At 49.3% G+C, this 21,431-nt stretch overlaps 1 protein-coding gene across 3 annotated transcripts in view; it reads right to left on the reverse strand.

Moving 5' to 3' along the window:
- Positions 1-21,226, reverse strand: part of TNN (tenascin N) — a 63,691-nt gene extending 42,465 nt beyond the window's left edge. For all 3 annotated transcript variants that reach the window (XM_053209829.1, XM_053209828.1, XM_053209827.1), the window contains exons 1-6: positions 21,071-21,226; positions 11,401-11,841; positions 9,521-9,895; positions 8,748-9,011; positions 5,216-5,401; positions 3,904-3,993 (exon numbers count right to left, since the gene is read on the reverse strand). In XM_053209829.1, coding sequence (XP_053065804.1) covers positions 3,904-3,993; positions 5,216-5,401; positions 8,748-9,011; positions 9,521-9,895; positions 11,401-11,806 — 1,321 coding nt within the window. In that variant the 5' untranslated portion in view covers positions 11,807-11,841; positions 21,071-21,226. The remainder of the gene's footprint in view (positions 1-3,903; positions 3,994-5,215; positions 5,402-8,747; positions 9,012-9,520; positions 9,896-11,400; positions 11,842-21,070) is intronic.
- Between the last annotated feature and the right edge of the window lie 205 nt (positions 21,227-21,431).

Here is a 21,431-nt window from a genome sequence, read left to right on the forward strand (position 1 = left end):
CAACTCCCTGCCCACCTACTGGATGCTAGCAGCCCTGATGGGACCTTTCTCAGGGTCGTGCAAGGTCAGAGAGATTTAAGACAAGACTTGGTAGACAGACTTTTAAGTTGCATGTGTTAGAATAAAGAGGAGCCCCACTCCAGAAGATCTAATCTACAAAACTAAGTATACAGAAGCAGCTAATTAAGAGCTCTAGGCACAGCAGGAAAGTTTATTCCACTTTATAATGAGATTCACCACCGGTTTGGGTAGGACATGGCTGTCCTCAGTCTGTGCTGGAACACCAACCTCATGTGTCCCTGCCCAGCCCATGGCCACAGGCATTGGGAACAGCTTTTTCCATTCACAATGGCTACTTCTGAATCATCCCTTTGGCATAGTGGAAAATGGCACAGCCAGAATCTAAAATCTATGGGCATATGAGTTTGGGGGCAAAGATGGGGGAAAGGGCCTACGCCCCTAGTTTGATAGTGAGTTCCTGGAAGGTGAGGCTTTCCTCCCGACTACCGTGGCCATGCGTCCCAAGATCTTGTTTTCTCAAGCCTCCCCTACTGCCTTCACTGTGGCAATAAAATTATTCCACAAGCATTATTTGTAGAGAATGTGCCAAAGATGAACTCCTTTTCCTGCTCTCCTCTAGCTTTGCTTCTGGAAAGGTGGTGATTTGACCTCAAGCAAACCTAAGTTCAAATGCCATTCACTGGTTCACCCTGACTCTCCTAAATTCTGTAGTCTTCCATTTTCTCGCCTGTAAAATGGGAATAATAATGTTTACAACGCTATTATAAGGACTAAAGGTAATGTTTATCAAGCCCTGCAGCACCTAGAATAACAGTGGGTACTCAAATGACAAAAATCATTATTTTTCAGCCACCGGGTGTGCATGGGTGGCTGTGTGAGGCAGGAGCTCTGAATGTTGGCAGGAGTTCATCTTGAAACATGAAGGAATTTAAGAAGGCAAGTTTTAGGGCTGGGCCATTTCAAACAGAGCAGTGTGTTTGGAAAGCAGTAAAAAGTGAACAAGATCCTCAGTGAAGCAAAATTGTTATTTCGTAGCATCATCAAAGGGAAAAGTTCGAAGAAAACTGTTAACACGTGAATATGCCAGGCTGTATGTTCCACTGCGCGTGGCAGCTTGTGAAATTACAACAAAGCAAGCAGTCCTTTGTTCCGTACTCACCATTGCAAAACACACGCATCGGAGAAGTTATTAAGACTCATAATGACGTGAAAAAGAGGGACTTTAAACTTATTTAGTCTAACCTTTAATTTTACAGATGAAGAAACTGAGGGACAGCATCGCCTCCCAGTTAGTGACCTGCTCGTCTTGTCATGTGACGTGAGGTGGCTGTGGAGGGTCCGGCAGAGAAGTCAGGGACACTCGCCGCTGAAGATGCTGGCCTGGCTGGTGTCTGCTACTCTGAAGTTGACCTGCTTCTGAAGCCTGGCCTTTGTGGGAGACGCTTCAGTGCACTCCGAGTGTCTTAACAGGGTGAGGATTTTCAATTGACCCCTTCCCTTTCGTGGATTAGTTCCACCGAGTGACTTGTTAAATGGAAAATACCTGAACTGTGTCATTTCCTCCCTGCGCACGGCTATGCTGTTCTTACATTCCAGGGTCTTCTTCTAGCTCATGAAATGCAAAACATTTTTTTTCCCCTTAAATTAATGAACAGTCTAGCCAGGTTTGAGAGTGTTTCCTGACCTCAGACATTATTGCCTCTTTTTTTTTTTATGTTCATAGGACACATGACACACATTTATTTGCTATCCAATAAAATATCCCATCCTGCGTTTAGAATATAATTGACAATAAAAACACTTCTTGAGTGTTCACATTCTAGTTGGGATAATATACTTGAAAGGTTAACCATCAATTCAAGGCCATGTGTGATTAAATGCTCCAAAAACTCAGAGGCAAAAATGGCTGCTATTTAATGTGGTCCTACAAGGCCTCAGTGGAGAGGCTAAGGTTGGAGCTGGGTCTGGAAGGATGAGTGATCTTATTGCTATGAGTCCCTGAAGGGCAAGGACCAGGACTTTCCAGCTGTGGAAGTATCTAAAGGGACCACGTCTCTAGTGCCCAGCTCTACTCTGCAATTCGTGTTTGTTGAATCAACTGATGGCTTGTATTAATTGAATTCCCCACTGAATTAATGGAGATAACCGTGGAGGGCTTCCTAGGCTGGGGTAACAACATGAACAAACCCATCATGATGTAGAGATAAGCTTTCTGTGTTAAGAAACCCCAAGAACAGTCCAGCAGCAAGAAGGCTTCCCGTTCAGAAGTGGTAAGAACAACGACCCAGTTTGGTTGGGTCCCTTGAGGCCAAGATAGAAGGGTTTCTGCATTATCCTAAGGCAATGAGGAGTCACAGAAAGTTTTCTAGTTAAGAGGTAAAAAGTATAGAATTAACCAGAAACAATGGGTGAAAAGGTGAAAGTGGGATGCACTTTAGTTTTGTGTCCACCCAAGAGGAACCCATCCTGGGTTCAAATCCCAGCTCTGTCATTTCTTGGCTGGGCGATCCTACACTTAGCTTCTCAGTTCTTGTGGTTTTTCATATGTGACTTAGAAACAATAATACAACCTACCACATGGCCACAGGGAGAACTAAATGAGACAATTTTCCAGAAGTAATTGTTAGTATAATGCCTGATACATCGTGGGCTCTCAAGTAATTCAGAGCTGACGAGAAAGCCCCTGGAAACAAGGACCTCCTTGCCATTTCCCAGCCCCTACAAGTGTTCCACGAGTCCACCATTCGGGCCAGCTCCACAGTCTGTACTGTGTAGTTCATAAATTAGGTTCTATCTTCTCCTTCACAACTGGCCGACTAGAACTTTCACACTACTGATATGCAATCTGTTAGGCAACCGAAATAGCGAACTCAATTCTTGCACCATCTCACCAGCCTGACCAGCTCCTGCCAGGACTGCACTGAAAAGAACTAAAACACTTTTCAGGGAAGTCTCAGAATTCAAAAATCCCTTCTTGGCCAGCTTCAAGGATCAGCCTTCCCCAAGTGGCATTAGACTCCAGCTCACCAGTTCCCAACGTGGGCTGGCAGAACCACAGCTTTGCAGGAAATGCACCATTTCATATGGACTCAAGCATCAGCTAAAAACTGAAAATTACACAGACTATCTTGCATGTATGACTATAAGGATTGCAAATTCTTTTACGATTAATAAATCACAGTGTCAAATGTTACTGATTTATAACGTTTGTCATTATCTGTTATCTCGATCCACAGATGCTAAATATACCACTACTCCCATGTGAGAGCCTTTAACATCTTTTGACATTTTTAAAAATATTTTTAATGCTTATTTTTGAGAGAGAGAGAGAGCAGGGGAGGGACAGAGAGAGAGGGAGACACAGAATCCGAAGCAGGATCTAGGCTCAGAGCCCAATGAAGGGCTTGAACCCACAAACTGCGAGGTCATGACCTGAGCCAAAGTCGGACGCTTAACCGCCTGAGCCACCCAGGCGCCCTTCTTTCAACATTTTAAAGCAGAGTGCATGAGTGTGATCATCAGGAAAAAACACAGGAATGACAAGAAAAAAATTTTAGAACAACTTTCTTCGGTAATACGGAGTCGTGTGTCTAAGTCCAAGATAATGAATAAAATAACCCAGTGATTAAAGCTAATGAAATAAGCAGAAAGGTGCCAGAAATGGCCTTTCCCCTGGACTCCAAGATCCTGGGGGAGATTTTCAACAGTAAGAAACATTTCAAATAGAAGTGTTTACTTCCCTTCCCCTGCCCCACAAAATAGATGTCAGTACACAAAGAGACTCTCTCCATCCCAGGGTTTTTATCCAGGGAGGACTCAGCCAAGAAAAACATCAGGAAGAAAACTTGAGAAATGTTCACAGTGCCTCCAAATAGCTCCTACCTGTGCGGCCATTCAGGAGAATCGGCCTGCCCTCCAGTTCTCCTTTCATGGGGATGACAGTGATCCTATACTCTGTTCCGGGCTGTAGACCTGCAAACAAGCAGCCGGTGCGCGATGAGTTCTGGCTCCAGAACCTCGCCCCCAGCCCTGCTCTCCCCCAGGGTCTCTCTTGTGAGGGAGCTGAGGGGCTATGCTCCTCACCTGAAGGCTAATCTAAGGCAGAGAAAGGGCGGCAGGACCAGTGGGATACGAGGCGTCGTTGAAAGGCTTATGGGGGAACAGGGGGCCAGAGCGGATGAGGGCCTGATGGAGCTCCTTCCTTGGGCCACCAAGCACAGATCTCCCAGTTTTATTTACAGCCCGAATGTTTTTCTGCCCCCAGCAATCCTTTTCCCTCAAAAGTTTCTTTTCTAATTAGCCTCATTGTATTCCATTATTTTCTTCTTTGCTCTGCCTTTTGCTGTTGTTGTTGCTTGTTATTTCTCTGTAGCAGCAAATCTGAATGACTGTTGTTCACGGCACCTGCACCGATATCCAGACGGGGGCAAAGTGCAGACAAATAGTGGCACGTGTGAGACACACCCACTGTTCTCCGCTCTACAAATGCTGGGAACCTCAAAGATGTCCTTTCAAGATGCAACTCACAGAGCGGACAGCAGACTGAAGCCCCAGAGGAGAACTGAACCACGGCGCTAAGAAGCCTCAGGGCCCCCTCCCCTGCATAGGCCACTTCCAAGGGTATTCACACGGGTATTCATGATTGTGTATTATTTTCTCTAAAGAGAGCCCTGAGAATTCTATAAGCTTCAGGAGCCACAAAACATGATCCAGCCCTGCAGGTCCCATTTCCTTAGCAACCATCAGATTTTCAGCACTCAGCAGATTCACTTGGTCAGTTGGGACAGGACATCCCCACCCAGGCCTCCCATATGACTCCCCATGCAACATGCCAAACAACCCAGTCTCTCTCTCTCATTCTATCTCTCTCTCTCTCTCTCTCTCTCTCACACACACACACACACACACACACAGAGCTCTTCCAAAAGGAACATCTGTGCCACTATATCCACCCTGAGACACAGGCAGTTTTCAAGAGCACATCGGGCCTATGATCTGTTGACCAGGTGCTCTGAGATTCCAGTCAGCTCTGGGATGCTGGAGCACAGTCTGCAGGCCTACAGAATGGGCTCACATCTCGTAGTTTCCAGGGTCAGAGTTCAAGTGATTCCTAGGGCCCCAGGACCCTCTGTGCACACTGTCCCCACCTTGGCATCCATGGCGAACATCTCACATGCCCAGTGCTGGCTCTTACCAGTGATGTCATATCGGCTCTTGGGGTCACTGCTCCTGGGCACGGTGACCTCAGCCACCTCCTGCCCTGTCAGAGGGCCATACTGAAGCTTGTAGTAGTCCACCTCGGTCGGGGGGTTCTCCCACTCCACATCCAGGGAGCTCTCAGTCTCCTCTGTCACCCACGCGGTGCCAAGCACAGCCGGATCTAGGGCAGGGGTCAAGGAAGGCAGGAGAAAGCAGTGAAGAGCAGAGGTCCAGCAGGTCTGTAACAGGCCATTGGCTACCAGGTCAGTGCCCTTTCTTGACACGTTGAGAACATGCTTCAGCCCAGGACACAGTCCTTAACAGGTGTCTCAAGACTACCAAAGTAGCAAATAAACTATTGGTCCTCACATTATCCATGGAGGGAAGACTATCTTCTGGGAAAGCCTCCTGTCTCCCATCCCTTCCCATCAGATGCCAGGCTGCCCCCCTGCCCAAGCTGCCGTGGGCCAAGTCCTGGGCCACATCTCTCCAACCAGCCATCCAAACCTCCAGAACCTCCAGATCCCGGATCCAACCAGTCATCCAAACCACCAGGCCCTGGGGGCAGACTGCTCTGAATGAAACACCCCCTTTAGCAGAAGTGACTCAAGAATCACAGAAGGGTCCCTCAAAGACTGCACCCCAGCATGAGGCACTCAGGCCCTCCCATGTAAAGTGTGGGAAACGCGTTTGAAATTTTAAAATTTTCTCGTCCTCTGTCTCCCAAATTATAGCTCCTTCCTCACCTCTCAGATTCTCCTATGAGGGCTAACACTAAGCCAAACTATATAGTAGTTTGGTGAACTTTAACTTGGTCCTTCTGAGGATCCTTCTTGCACTTTCTACCACAGTTTAGACCTGGCGCCCTCAGCTACCCAACCTGTCCAGCCTGCAAAGGAGAGTTATTGGGCCCATTTGTTCACAGCAAGTATTAATGGCTCAATGTTTCCCCCCTCCCCTAAGAAAACAATGGAATTATAATGATGAATACAAAAGAATGGATTCCTGGTGTGGCTCCAAGGGAAGAACTTTTGAGTGGTGGCTGGGGAGGGGACCCATTCTCTGGGAGCACTTTGCATTCCAAAGGCCGTATCCCAGGTGGATGTGGTCTGACCTGAAGTCTGGAACAGGGAAGACAAGTCCCTAGACTCCCCAGCCTTGCCCTTCTCCTCGGTCACATGCCCACCTTCACCACCTTGGCGGTGCTCCCACCTAGGCCTACTGACCACTTGTCAAGGACATGGGACAGAGAATCTGTGCATTAGGAAGGGGGTGAACATGGTGTTCTCAAGGTCCCTCAGCTCTGAATGTTCCTGATTCACTGTTATGAACAAAGAAGCTCACAGAACCTTTTCTCTGAAGAATTTCTTCCCACCTACTGGCTTCTACCTGCCAGCCTCCAGGCTCTTCCTTCGAAGGTGGGAATTCCTTGAGGGAACAGGTCAAGACGTGAGTAATGGAAGTGACTCAAGAATCACAGAAGGGTCCTACTCAGCTCACAAATGAAAAAGCAGAGACTTAATGAAAATATTCAAGATTATTTTGGGGATAAGTATCTCTCGGACTGAGGCTCCCCTGAGAAGCAAATAAGAATGGGTTTAACATGAATCAGATTAGACAGAAAGACAAGCTTCGCAGTTACAAGATTTTACAAGTCCCTAGAGCAGAAGCCAAGAGGGGTTACTAAGACTTTCAGAACAGATGTCTCTGCTCTTCATTGGGAAGCTTGGGGCACTGGCCTGTCTGAAGGCGGAGGCAGCCACAGACAAAAACGGGAGAAAGAGAAAAGCAGCCCAACAGTGGGGGGCTGGCCTGGTTCTCACTGGGCTGGCTTGGGTGTGCTCCCATTGAACATAAATGGTTGCACAGAACATCAACATCAGACAAGCCACTGTGTGGCCATGACAGATCAAGACAAAACAGGACCATTCTGTGATCGTGTCTGAACACAGACAAAAATGTGAACAATGGTCCAAACCACAAAAATGACTAAATATTCTCTCTCCTGATATGAGTGACTACCCTTTCTTTATTGATGATGGCTTTAGCCTCCCTCTAGTCTGTTCTTTCTAGATAAGGTTCACTAAGTTACCATAGAATTAACTCCCCTTCCCGACAGCATGCAAGCCAAAACAAACCCCTGCTGGCTTTGACTTCCCCCAAATCACCTAAATACAAGTCTCAATTGTATCCCAGTCCTTTCTAAAGCTTTTACAGAGATGCTCACAGCCCCTGCAGTGAGCTGTCCCACCCCAACAGTCAATAAACCCAACCTGCTCAACTCCAGAAGTGTTCCAAGGGGTCTATGGCTGGAGGGGGGTGACAAAAGCAATTGCAAATTGTGCTCCCAGGAGAAGCACAGAGCCCTTTCCAACACAGAGCCATCCCTATCTCCACCGCCAAACAGGATAGGCAACTGAAATGTTTCTGCAGAGACATGTGCCCCAAACCCCATCCATCCAGGTCTTCCTGGATCTTTCCCCAGGAGTTTAGCAAAGGGTGGAGGCCGATGATTTTTATTAGCATCCAAAACACTATGCCTGGTACATAGTAGATGTTCAGTAAAACATGATGAGTGCATATATGGATCAGACTCACTCAAATAATAGGTTTCTCCAAGTCCTTGAAGATCTAAGAACTTTCACGAGAAAACAAAAAATTCTAAACAGTAAGCAGTGATGTCTGTCCTTCCAAACACTGTGGTAACATTAGGTGGTGTGCTGGAACCTCTGTCCCTCCAGATCCATCCTCTATCCTCCTGTCTCCCAGATTATGACCTCTACGAATTGTGTTAGTCAGATTCTCTTGCCCTCTGGATTCTAGTTAAGTTCAGCCAGTGAGTCACCAGGAGATCAGAGGGCAGGATAGAGAGTTCAGGCAACTGTTCTCCCCTTCCCTCGCTCCCTTCCTTCTCCTTCCCTCCAGGTGGACCGCCTGCATCTCTACCCAAAGCACCTCCTCAGGCAGCCCTCTCCCACAGCTCTTTTTGGGTTCCAGTACCAACCTCCATCCCTGACCCTTCAGAATGAGGCGATCCCCACTGATGCCAGTCCTATAGTGTTCCACCAGCCAAATCCTACCCAAGCCTCTTCGCTAGCTGTCTTCAATTACACTGTTTGTTCTCTCTCTTTCCTGCTAAGATAAATCTGATGCAGGGCGCTTCAGCAAATCTTCACCCATCCCAGCTTGAACTTGCTGAATGGCTTCAAAGGCTCAATGAGGGCTTGGGTGTGCAGATGTGCTCCTTGGCTGCTTGGGTGTGGTGCAGGGCAATCAGACCTTACTATTCTCAGGGGGGCAGAGAAGTGCCCTTGAGCCCCAACCCAGCAGGCTCTATCACTGACTTGGAGGAGCAGAGAGAGGGGAGCAAGAACTGAGATTTTTCTCCAGAAACTAGGATTGCAGCAGCTACGCTTTTCAACCCCAAATCAGGGCAATGTTCTGAGTAGTTGAAGGGTATTTGCAGGGACGATGGAAGAAAGCATTTAAAATGGGTCCTTTCCTGGGAAACCTGGCCGCTTCCTCACCCGTGGTGGCAAGCAGATGCTGTGGGCGGCTGGAAACCTCCTTCTTCACGTTGCGCAGGGTAACCATGTACTTGGTGCCAGGCAGCAAACCAAGGATCTCATAGCTGTGCTGCTCCTTCGGCACTTGGATCTGCTTCCCAGGGAGCTCCTCTCCCAGGGGGTAGTAGCTGAGGAGGTAGTGGTCCACCTCGCTGGCCGGCTCCCAGCTCACCAGCAGGGAATCCTCTGTGCTCTTGAGCAGCTGCAGGCCCTGGGGGGCCACCACTGTATGCAGAACAGGAACAGGTGTGCAGAGGGTGAAGCAAGCAAGGGGAGGGGGGATGCATAGCCAGTGTGCATTCACTGAGCACCTACTATACACTTAACACCGTGGTGGCAGGTATGAGAGCACAAAGAAGCCGTGCTGAGCACCCCTCTGGACACCCCTCCCCACACACCCGCCGGAAGTTACGTGAGGGGGAGTTCACCCTGATCCGGTCATCAGCAGACACACACAGACACACACACACAGCACCATCAGATCACATAAGATCAGTGGTTCCGCAACCTAGAACTTATTAATGAATGCCCACCCCAGGGCCCCACCCCAGGCCCGCCGAATCAGACACGCAGGCCGAGCCAGCAATCTGTGTTTAATAAGCCCTCCGGGGGCTCTGACGTACGTGGGCTGGACGTCGAGTCCCCCCCCCCCCCCCCGAGCATCAAGTGTAACAGGGTCTGGGGGTGCCCGCCCCCAGCAGGGAAAGGAGAGAGTCGGGCGTCGGCGCTCTCACCCTGGGCGCAGTCCGGGCCGCTGAAGCCCTCCTCGCAGTAACACTCGCCCGTGTCGCAGAAGCCGTGGCCGCTGCAGTCGCCGGGGCAGCGGCGCTCGCTGCAGTCCTCCGACGTGAAGTCCTCGTGGCACCGGCACGCGCCGCGCACGCACACGCCGTGGCCGCTGCAGTTCTCGGGGCAGGCGGGGTAGGCGCAGTCGACGCCCACGTAGGGCGCGTCGCACTCGCAGCGGCCGTCCACGCAACGCCCGTGGCCGCTGCACGCCCCGGGGCAGGCGGGCCGCTCGCATGCGGCGCCCTCCCAGCCCTGCTCGCAGCGGCAGCCGCAGGTCTCGGGGGAGAAGGTCCCGTGGCCGCTGCAGTGGCCGTTGGCACCTGCCGGCGAGAGGAAGGTAGGCTGGAGGGAGTGCGGGCCGGAGAGCGGTCCTCTCCCTTCCCTGGAGCTCCGGTAAGAGCGGGCTGGTGGGCCCTGGGCACTGTCTTTGAAGGAGGGCAGGGCCCCTGCAGAAGACTGGGGTCCGCCGTTTCCGCCCCCTCTCCCCCCCCCGACCGGCCGGACTCTGACCTGTGACATCCACAAACTGTGCCCTCCTTTTATGCCCAAAGCCACGGGAAGTCCCCTTCCCCTCCCCTTCTCATCCAAGTGCTCAGGTGAATTCAGGTTCCCTCTGCTCTAAACAGCAGTAATTACTTTGGACGTTTAAGAATGGGGGCGCGTTCACGTCCCCAGCCTGGGCGTCCTCGCGCCAGCGCAGAAGCTCGTCTTGTCTTGGCTGGAGGTTGCTGGACTAGCTAGCAAGGCCGGGTCCTTGGGAGATGAGCCCAAACTGAATCCTGGCAAAGGGGGCCTCCAGAAGCTACAAACCGGCCGCGTCTCACTACGGGGGTGAGGGGCGGGAGAAGGGATCACCCAGGCTCCCCTCTCTGACCCCAGGCAGCAAGAGGCAGTTGGAGGCCCTGGCCCTTCAACAGCCCGGCTCCTGCTTCTCAGAACACCCTCTCTCCTTCCTAGAAACTTTGGACGTGCAGGCTCCTCGGCAATCCCGTGCTGTTTCATTCACGGCAGTGTCCCTGATGCCTAGTTCTGTGGCTGGTACATAGGAGGCGCTCTCAACGGTAACACTTCCTCCAGCATGAACAGGTACGCCAACATACCACTGGATACTCGGATCAGCTTTCGTAATTATCAGCTATGGGCCAGGGAACTTATGTACAGCATCTAGGGTCCTCAGAACTAGGCTAGTGGTTAGAGTTTTCCTAACTGGGCAGTTTAGAAAACTTCAGGAACTGACCCAGAGTCACACAACTAAAAAGCAGCGAAACCCATCTGTACCCAGTCCTGTCTAGCTCCAAGGCTGACCGTCCTTCCTGTCTTTCCCACTGGCTTCCCCTTCCAGTAGAGATTGGATCCACAGGTCAAACAGCACCCAGAAGTGTAAACTCAGGAGTCCAGACTCCCTTTCAGGGTTGCCGGTCCCTCAGCACTTGGGTAGCTCAGTTGGTTAAGGGAGTGACTTTGGCTCGGGTCATAATCTCACAGTTCGTGGGTTCAAGCCCCTCGTCGGGCTCTGTGCTGGCAGCTCTGAGCCTGGAGCCTGCTTCAGATGCTGGGTCTCCCTCTCTCTCTGCCCCTCCCCCGCTCACACTCTGTCTCTCAGAAATGAATAAACGTTAAAGATTTTTTCTACAAAGAGTCGCTGGACCCTCTCTACTGAGGCTTGCAGATGCTTCCTGGAGCTAGTGTCGAAGATGAGACCCCCACCCCACCCTCAGAAAACCCAGAGGGAGGTGGGAGCACACCAGACCCCCACAGGACACCTGGCATGTGGAAGGCGCCCGTTAGTTGTTTGTTGAATGAATACCAGATGGTAAAAGCTCACCGGCAACTCCTTGGCAGCAGCGCTGAACATCACACCGCTCCTTCACCTCCGCCATCTCTTCCTCCAGCTTCTTCACTCGGGCCAAGAGGGCTTGGACGCTGCCTGCCAGCTCACAGTCCTTCTGTGGCGTCTGCAGGCGGATGTTGTGCCTGAAGATGATGTTCTGTTCCTCGGCCTCCCCTGAGGCCAGGAGCGAGGCTCCATCGTCACTAAGGGGCTGGGGGTTAGTCTCGACCTGGACCAGAGCGGACTTGGGCACATCAATCTTGTAGGTGTGGCTGACAGTAACCTGCGGCTCCTTGTCGCTGCAGCCCTGAGGCTCGAGGGTGGCCGGGGCTGAGGCCACCAAAAGCACAGAGCCAAAGAGGAGCCCCAGGGGGAAGCAGAACATCCCCCGGAGACCCATCCTTGGGGAGACAGGGAGCAGATGCTCTCGGAGACCTGTATCCAGAAAAGATGCAAACGAAAGCCATGAAGATTTGCTGGTGGAAATTGCCCTTTATAGTGGATTCGAAGAGTCCACAGGAAGCTGAGAAGCCAGCAGAACTACATCCTAGATCTCCTAAGGATCCAAACTAAATTTTGTGTTCTTTCTCCTGCTTCCTGTCTTTGCTTACACCGTTCACTCCCTGGGAGACCCTCCTCTTCACCTCTAATTCAATACTCACCTGACGAATAGTGACAAGGAAAACAACTGCGACCAGGCTTTGATCTCCCCATCCCTGATCTAAACCACACACCGAGTAATACCCTCCCCATTAACACCACCTACAGAACAGCCGCACATAGAGAGCATGCTGTGTGCCAGGCACTGTCCTAAATGTTCTGCGTTGATTACCTTATTCGAGCCTCACAACGCTTCGCAGAATATACTATTACTACCCCATTTTGCAGATACAGAAACTGAGACTCAGCTCCCTAAAGTGACTTGCCCACAGGCAAACAGCCAAGATGGCCGAATTTGAATCCAGAGACCATGCTCATCCCCACTTTGTCACGCTGCTTTGCACACGTGAGGAAACCAAGGTTCAAGGGACTGAGCAAGTTGTCCCAGGTGCCACAGCCAGGAAGGGCAGAGCCTGTCCTCGGACCCCAGGCCAGGGTCCTGCTCACCACCTCTGCCTGCGAGCCAGCAAAAGATGAGAACTTCTAATACAAATAATTCTTCCATGAAGCCTTCTCTCATGCCCCCCCCCCATCTCACTACAGCTGGAAACTACTAGCTCTCCTGCTGAGCATTCGGAGAAATGTATTGGTTCCTCTGTGAGTCTCTTCACGGCCTACATTGTGTTATAGTTACTCTTGTATGCGGTTTGTCTCCCCATGAGGCTGTCAGCCTCTTAAGGACAGGACCCAAGGCTGGTCCCTCCCGGAGCCCTCCCGAGGCAGGAGCAAAGAGCCACCCAAGCCAAGGGGTTCAGTCACCCTCAAATCCGTGCTCAGTGGCCTGGTTTGTCAGTCAAGCCGGGCCACCCTGGCAGGAGCAGGCGATTAGGTTTCACCTCTGGTTTGGCCCCCAGGAGGTGTGAGCCTTCCTCCATCAGTGTGGAGAAGGATCTCTGTCTCCAGCTCCTATCCAGGATGGCACGTTCTTGACCACTATCAGACTGAGGCCGGGCAGACACAGGAGACCTAGCTGGTACTTCACATTCGCTCAGGGGCACTCACCAGAACACCTCTCAGCTGGGCTGTCACGGCCCCCCTTTGCTAGAAACCAAGCTGCAGGGCTGCCTCTGGCCAACGGGCTTCTGTGACCAACTCACGACTCGTAAGCATTTGTACCGAGACTGAAGTCAGGAAGCCTTGTCCTTTCCTGGAGGTGATGTCCCAGTCAAGCCCAGGCTCTCCCTCCCCATTATAAGAGGCAGTGACAATGTGCTGGAAAAACAAATCAGGTCCTAAGTGTGTAGCCTCGCGAAGGCTCCTTATCCTCCTGTTAACCATCATCCTCTGGTAAAGTGGGAATGATAACACCTGCTTCCCGCATTGTATGAGGAGAGCGCTTCGTGCCATGCCAAGCACACGGTAAGTGCTCAATAAATGAGGTTTGGGTTTTAATCAACTACTGAGTATGACTTCCTTTTCTTTCTCATCTTTTCTATCGTGAAGGGTGATATCTATCCTGAAAAGAGCATGCAACAAAAATGGTGTCATTTTTAGTGAATTGTTACAAAGGCAACAGCCAGGGAACCACCACCCAGCTTAAGACCTAGAACGTCGAGAGCCTCTGGAAGCCCCCCACAGGCCCTCATCTGATCCTGCCTCTTTTCCCTATCAGTAGTCAGAGTCAACCATCCAAAGAGTTGATCTGGGCAGGTAACTCTGTTGGTCAGAAAAGGGAGAAAGCCTCGTTGAGGCAAATTCTCATACTTTGTGTGAGTCATCTTTTCTAAGAGTCCTCATTTATTTAGTATGAAGAAGTGGAGGATGAAGGTCCCTGGCAGCATTATTATTAGAAGTGACAATAAAAACATTACAAGAATACTATATGTTATTTGTCAAGTTGCTGCTTGGTGCCAGGCATTGGCCAGGTGCATTAATCCTCATAATTAAACTCCACAGCTGCTAAATAAGGTCAGGGCCAGTCTGCCTACCTTGGGTGAGGAGCCAGATGTGAAAGGCAAAGTCATTTACCGGGGGGTGTCCAACTAGTAAGTGGCCCAGTCGGGATTCAACACTAGGTCCATCTGATTGCAAGCCTGCACTTGCTCTACGTCAATACAACATTCTGACACTAATAACACATGAGCTCAGGATGTACCTTCCCTATGCAATTCCCTCCTTTGGCCTGACACCCTGTGTGTTGGGCCCAAGGGACGTGCTACCACTCTGAACTAAACGGAGCAGCCCCAAAGGAGAGTTCTTCTTCATATCACACCTTAGCCCCCCTCACTCCTTCTTGGCTCTTCCTATAATCCAAAGCATGCGTTATTGCTAATCATAATCATCGTAGCTCACCTTTTCTGAGCTCTTACTATGTCCCAGGAACTGGATTCAACACCCTGCAGACATAATGGTCAGTGGGACATTTCTTGTTGGCGTGGGATTTGGACAGTGGGTAGTAAGTGCCCACACATTTTTTTAAATTTTTTATGTTTATTTTTGAGAGAGAGAGAGTGCGTGCACGGGTGAAGGGCAGAGCGAGCAGGAGACACAGAATCTGAAGCAGGCTCCAGGCTCTGAGCTGTCAGCACAGAGCCCGGCGTGGGGCTCAGACTCAAAAAGCATGAGATCATGATCTTAGCAGAAGTCAGATGCTTTACCAACTGAGCCACCCAGACACCCCAGTGCCCACACATTTTAAAGAGAGACATTCTACTGGATCTCTTCTGCAGGCAGGTTGGTCTGAATAGGAGGTGGAGGGCAAAAAGACCAGCGTCTGCCCCTTGCCCAGAGGAATTCAGAGGCGGGGGTTGCCTAGAACAGCCTGCATAGCAGAGATTGGAGGGAGCCTACAGTAGGAGAGACCTGCACCCCAGAGTTTGGGGAGACAAGACTATGTTAAGTCCTGCTGTAGGTCATAGTCCTGTGTAAATCTATGCAACTTACCATGGGGGGGGGGGGGTGGGCAGAGCTGAGGGGCAGCCCCCTGGCTCAGCAGGAGTATGCTTCCCCAGTGGACAAACCACAGGAGGAGGTTCCCAGGAGGTAGAATGAAGACCGTCTAAAAACCCAGGACAGAGTCGCACAAGAGGGAGCTGATGGAGCCAGCCCTGGGAGCAGCTGCCACAAGGGCATCGGAAGGAACTACGATGGCTCTAACTAGGTAAAAATCCCTTTTCTCTTCTCTCTGACTCCCCTCCCTGCTGCTGACCTGGAGAAGGCAGAAACAGCCGGGCAAGTTGGGGGAGGCAGTGGAGGAAGGAAGCCACCAGGCTCACCACCTGCCCCCTGGCGTGTCTGTGGACTCAGGCCTAAGCTGGGTGAAAAGAAAACATGTGGCCTGGATAAGAGATTGAAGCTCTCATATTGGACGGACATGCCCTTCACAAAAGGGTTTTCTTCCAATATCAAAAATAACCAGAAAAGCTCTAGAATCTGCTTGAGATTTTTATCAGAGGACGGGGGGGGGGGGGGGGGGGGTGAGGAGGGCCAGGAGAGCAAGTCGGAAGGCAGGTATAGGATAAAAATAATAATATTTCAAGGGGTGCCTGGGTGGCTCAGTTAAGCGTCAGATTCTTGGTTTTGGTTCAAGTCGAGATCTCTCAGTTTGTGAGTTCGAGCCCCACATTGGGCTCTGCACTGGCAGCACAGAGCCTGCTGGGATTCTTTCTGCCTCTCCCTCTCTCTCTGCCCCTCCCCTGCTCGTGCTCGCTCACTTTCTCTCTCTCTCTCTCTCTCAATAAATAAGCAAAAACTCAAAAAAGATAAGCTATTTCACAATTGCTATCTTCAAAAGTTCAACCCAATGGTAGCACAGTTACACGTATAGCTGTGTGTTCACTCCCCGAAATGGGGACCGAGGCTCAGGGACATCAAGCAATGTGCCCTTGATTATGCAGCAGAAGTGCAAGGCTGCAGATTCAAACCGGTCTACACAGTGTCCACTAACTGAGCTTAAGCCCTGAGCACCTCTGTCACCCCCAATAACCACACACATTGATCTCAAAGCAACTTCTTTGAATGGAGTTTTCGCTGTCCCAGATCCCCTTCCCAGGCAACAGTGGAGCTAGAAAAGCAGACTGAGACTTCTCTGCCCACTCCTGCCATCCAAACCCCTCCCCCACCCCATGGCTCACTATTTTCTGAGACGCAAATGGAGCGCAGATGGGTTTTTGAAGAAGTTCTGCACGAATGCAAAACAGCTACAGACTCTTGCCATAAACCGCAGCAAGGCTGTGCAAAGCCCAGTCTCACTGTGTTTGTTTTGGGAAGCCTGGAATATGAGAAACCCCAGAAGCCCTCGTATGAGCCCTCCGTGTCACCCGTCCTTCTGCCGCCTGTCGCTTGTAACAAGATGTCCTCGCTAATTGCAGCCTCTTGGATTCCCCCAGTTGAGCTCAGATTTCCCTGGGCAGGGTGATTGTTGGAAAGAAGATGGGAGGGAGGGATCTGCGACCTAGCACTTCTGTCAAGTGTAATGAGCGAGAGGAGAAGCCTGCTGTCTTTCCTTCCAGCACGTGGCAGGAGAGACTTGCCTTGTGTAAGAGCAGAAGGAAGGGATGACCTCACCAAGGCTGCTAGCATGCACAGCCGACCACAGACAGAGCTCCGTCAGAGTGGGGAGGGGGCGGAAAGGGCAGCAAATGTCACCAAGGAAAATGCAGGATAAGTTTCCGAATGGGGATGATTTTTCTGTTGAGGAATCATTTGGTAAATGCTGTAGGAATGTCTGCGATAAAGGGGGTTTACATGCGAGGAATGTGCCTGCAGGAAACCACGGGAAACCAGGTGTCCACAAGAATCAGTCTCATTGACTCCAATCTCGTCTTTAATTCTGGCTGCAGAAGGGGTGGGAGGGGTGTGGGGAAGTGGCAGGCAGAGGCATACTAAGACTCAAGACAAATGCTGCCTGGCATTGCTTTTTCGAGAAAGGCTCTTTAAGGAGTGTGCTGCTACCATCAGCTGGATGGACAGTCCTGGTTCTGCCCTGAAAGACACACTGATGTCACAGGGCTCTTCATCTGTGCTCTATTCATTCTCTCTTGATGGCCACATCCACCCTTGTGACTTCAATTTCCAACCAACCACAGATAGCCCCAAAATCTATATGTGAGTTCCTCAGCCGGACATCCTTGTAAATCTCGGGCATGGTAGTGACCATGAATGTGTTGATTCCCTCTGTATTTTCAGCACAGTCCTGATGAAGGTAATATTTTGTGTATCAAGTAGTAATCCGCCCCTAGGTTTTTTGTGTATGGGTTTATTAGACGGTGGTGACTGCCAAGTACTTTATAAATATTATTCTCACTTAGTCCTCAAAATCCTGGGAGTCAATTGATACCATTCTTTGTAACAGGTGTTCAGAGAGGTTAACTAGCTTGCCCAAGGGCACAGAGCTAATAAGCAGCAGAGCTGAAATCAAACACCAGGTCTGTCCACTCTCCCTGTGTTCTTCATCTTTCTGCTATATGTACTGCCTGCCCCTCAAAAAAATCCAGTGAGAAGAATACCAACTGTGAAAAATAAACCAATGTCCTCTTGCCTATCATATTTAAGAGAGGGGTTCTTCTGCTGGAAAGAAAAGAAAAGAAAAGAAAAGAAAAGAAAAGAAAAGAAAAGAAAAGAAAAGAAAAGAAAAGAAAAGAAAAAAGAAAAGAAAAGAAAAGAAAAGAAAAGAAAAGAAAAGAAAAGAAAAGAAAAGAGAGAAGGGAAAAGAAGAGACGAGACTCAGGGCTTACCAGGTGCTCATTTCAAAATGAACTGCCCAGTAACTAAATCCTATGCCTGTACTCCCTCTGAGCAGTGCCAAGGATGATCTCCTAGAAGAACAATTCGTTTTCCCCCCCACAAGGAGGTTAAATCATGATCATTTCTCATGGAATTCTGGAGAACTTCCTTCCCAAGAAACACAAAGCAGACCAAGACTTCTGTCTGTAGGGGCAGATGTCAACCAAGGCTTGGCCAGAGGAGAAGGATGGACCCTCAGTCCCAGATAGTCCTCTCCTATCCTAAGGCTGATGGTCTCCATGTCACCTCATTGTCTCCAAAGAAGCACACACATCCTGGTCGGAAATAAAATATACGACTTACAACGAAGAGAGTGGCAGCCAATTTCTAGCCACCATTACAGATCTTTCTACTTAAATTCAGGGCTTTCTTTGGTTCCCTTATTACCTCATCCTGCTTTTACAATTAACCACAAGCAAATGAGAGCACTGCTTTGGGTTTTAGAAAAATCGTATCATCCATTTCCAGTAGAGTCACTTAAAAAGATATTCTGTCCCTAAATGACAGGGTGGACATCATTGAACCATGAAGGAAAGTGAAGGAGATGGTGGCTAGGGATGCACTGATGTCATAAATGTCACCTAGCATTTGTTACTCCTTCCCCAAACTCTCTTGGGCATATTCTGCCAGTGATCTACAACCTGGGCCTTGGATGACCCCAAGGTCTTCTGACCCAGTACTCAGTCCAGGAGAGCAAGTTCTTGGGTGCCTGGCTCAACTCGTCCTCAGCCTACCGATTTCACCTCTGGATCTTTTTCTCTTTTAGTAATGTGAGCATGTGAGATGCACAAGACAGTACTCTTTCGGCTAGGTCATACTACAGACAAACCAAATACATGTGAACACTTATTTCGAGGCCCTGTGACCCTGAACCCTCTGCAGAGGTATTCTATACAGGATAGAAGATACCAAGTGTGGGTGAGAATGAAAAATTGGTTTCATGGGATAAGGCTTAATATGGTGGCATTTCAGGCATCATTAGGTGCACCCACTCCTCCGGGTCAGTGGACCACAACCAGCGAGTGCCCAAGAAGTCCTTGTAGATGACTCTCACTGCCACACAAGACCTCTTTTCCTGAAGAGCTCTTTCCACCAAATCTTCCCATACACCACAAGCTAGAAAAGCTGACACACAGTGTCTCTGATTCAGCTTCAACATTCAATCACCTTTTCACAGGTGGTCACAAGCTGCCGTGGTTGTTTTATTCCATCAACCGAATATTAGTCTACCTTACGGAAGCTCAAATGGGTGGTGACAATGGTAGTTACCACTTTCTAAGCTCTTATGATGTGCCAGGCTCTGTGCTAAGCTCTTCTAAAGCTTTTCCTGAGCATCAGGCAAAGGCAAAGATGTCCATTGACACCATGGGAATGAATTCCTTCCTCATATAAAGCCCTTCCTTTTACTTTCACTGGAATGCACAGGCTCATGCATAGTGAGAAGATAAAATGGGCACAAGGGCATAAATTCGGAGACCTGCCTCCCCCACATCCAACCATACACCCAGTCTCCAGAATGCCTAAGCATCACGTTAGACACACAGGTGTAGAGGGCTTCACATGACAAACTCTGTTTCAGCTGAATGATAATGAAGAGAGGCGTATGATGAAAATATTGCTTTTCCTATCTTTGGTTTAACGTGTGGTTTTCCACAGATTGAAATAATTTTAAAGTTCCAGCCTTCTTCCAAAGAAGGTGAGTTCCATCCGCACGCTCTGGGTCTCTCCTTGAGACCAACAGCACTTATTCAGACAGTGGCTGGTTGACATTAACAGCGAGTCTACTGTGGTGAGACCCTGCAAAGCCTATTTGGGGATCAGGCTTGAGATCTTAGCATCACCAGCTTGCTGACTGGTGGCCCCAGATGCTGCTATGGAACCTAAACCATGATCTCATATCTGTATCCAGATCATATAGGAGCCAAGGCTCTGGAATGAGTGGTGGATGGACAAGAGTTTCCACTGGATCTGGGCATGATTTCTACAGGCCCCTTCTCAGGAGCAGACCTCAGTCTACCCTATATTTCAAACCACAGAACGGTGCTGGAATAGAAACCAGAAGCCACAAGACGATCTGAAGTCATCCTGTGTAATTTTCCCTCCTTTAGCAGTCAGCTGCAGCCACAAATTTGGGGACATAGCAGGATTCAAAGTTGCATGAAAGAATGTCTGGTTTGGGAGAGCAGGGGAGTACCCCTAGGAAAAAAAATGGTAACTGATGTTAATACTTTCTATTTCTTCCGGAGATTGTCTCCCAGCATTGTCACCTTGACTCTGAGTCTCCAACAAACATCTAAATGCCAAAAAACACCAATTCTTCCCATGCAGATCCTATGCTTCGGCAGCCACCTGTCTATGGCCGTGGCTAAGCACGTGTCACCTGCTACCTCAGTGGTTCTCTGGCTCCTGGAGGAGCCTATGGGCATTAGGCACTGTGGCTAACCTACTTTGTTATTTTTATGTTAGGATTTGTTCTTTTTTAAATGCTCATGTCAGCAACTCCAGTTTTGTGTTTTTAGGTGACTGTTCTCATTCATTCCTTCTCCATTTCCTCAGGTCTCTCCTGACCACAAAAATAAATAAATAGGTACATAAATAAAAAGACCCCCGAGAACTAGTCCAGCACAGTTTCTTGAAATGCTTTAATATGGGTGTTCTCAAGGCATTTCAAGGGTCATGGCATGGGAATTTGGGGGAAAGTTATAAATAAGAAATAAAACCTATAAAATAAGAAATAAATACAAATAAGAAATAAAACCTATAAAATTAAATGTTTGAAAAAACTTCAAAGCTCTTAAGTGCATTTGCAAACATCATCTTACTTGGCATATCCAAATTTCAAAAAAAGGGGAATGTTAGGATAGTTTCCTGATCACATCGAAAATGAAAGCTTTGTTTCAGGATTTTATTAAAAAGTGAGATGTAAGAAAACTTACCAAAAAATGAGGGCTTTGACATTGTAATAAAGAAAAAAAAAAAGCCCGCAAAGAAACAAGAGATGAGGAGGCACGAAAAACTTAAAGGAAATATCGTATGTAAAAATCTGTTACTCCAGGCAGAAATTCCCCTACAACACAGACTGCACGTGGCCAGGTAGGAAGGTGATTGTACTCAGTCCCTGTCGGGTATCCAATATACTGCTGACACGTTACTTGGGTCCTGGCAAATATTTCCTAATTAGGTTTAGGCAATGACATTGCCTGGGATTTTCAGCTCAGGAGCTCATGCCCAGCTGGCCATCACCCTCCCGCCCACAGGTAAAGCCCTCAGGACCTCTTACCTCAGAGGCTGCTGGGCACCACTTCCAACACTTCCCCCAGGGACTGGGCCCCTCGGGCTGCAGAGCTTGGTGCTTCTCTGTCCCTCCTTCTTTCCCCTCCTCAGCTTCCCTCCCTGGATTTAAATCCCATCCAGGCCAGAGGAGGAGCCAATGGGGACTCCTGGGTGTTTCCCTGTCTTCCCGGCAGTGACTCGGTTAAGAGATAATGAGCAATTCCTTCTTATTCTAACTAGGGAAGAAAAAACGTACACACATTTCCCCCTTCTTTTTTACATCCATTACACAGCAGCTAAAAATACTGGTGACTGTTTCCATTTAAGTAGATCCAGAAAAAGGTTATTAAAAGAGTTTGCATGTCTCC

This window comes from Acinonyx jubatus, chromosome E4 (assembly GCF_027475565.1).
Source record: "Acinonyx jubatus isolate Ajub_Pintada_27869175 chromosome E4, VMU_Ajub_asm_v1.0, whole genome shotgun sequence".
In the NCBI taxonomy this organism is placed as follows: Eukaryota; Metazoa; Chordata; class Mammalia; order Carnivora; family Felidae; genus Acinonyx; species Acinonyx jubatus.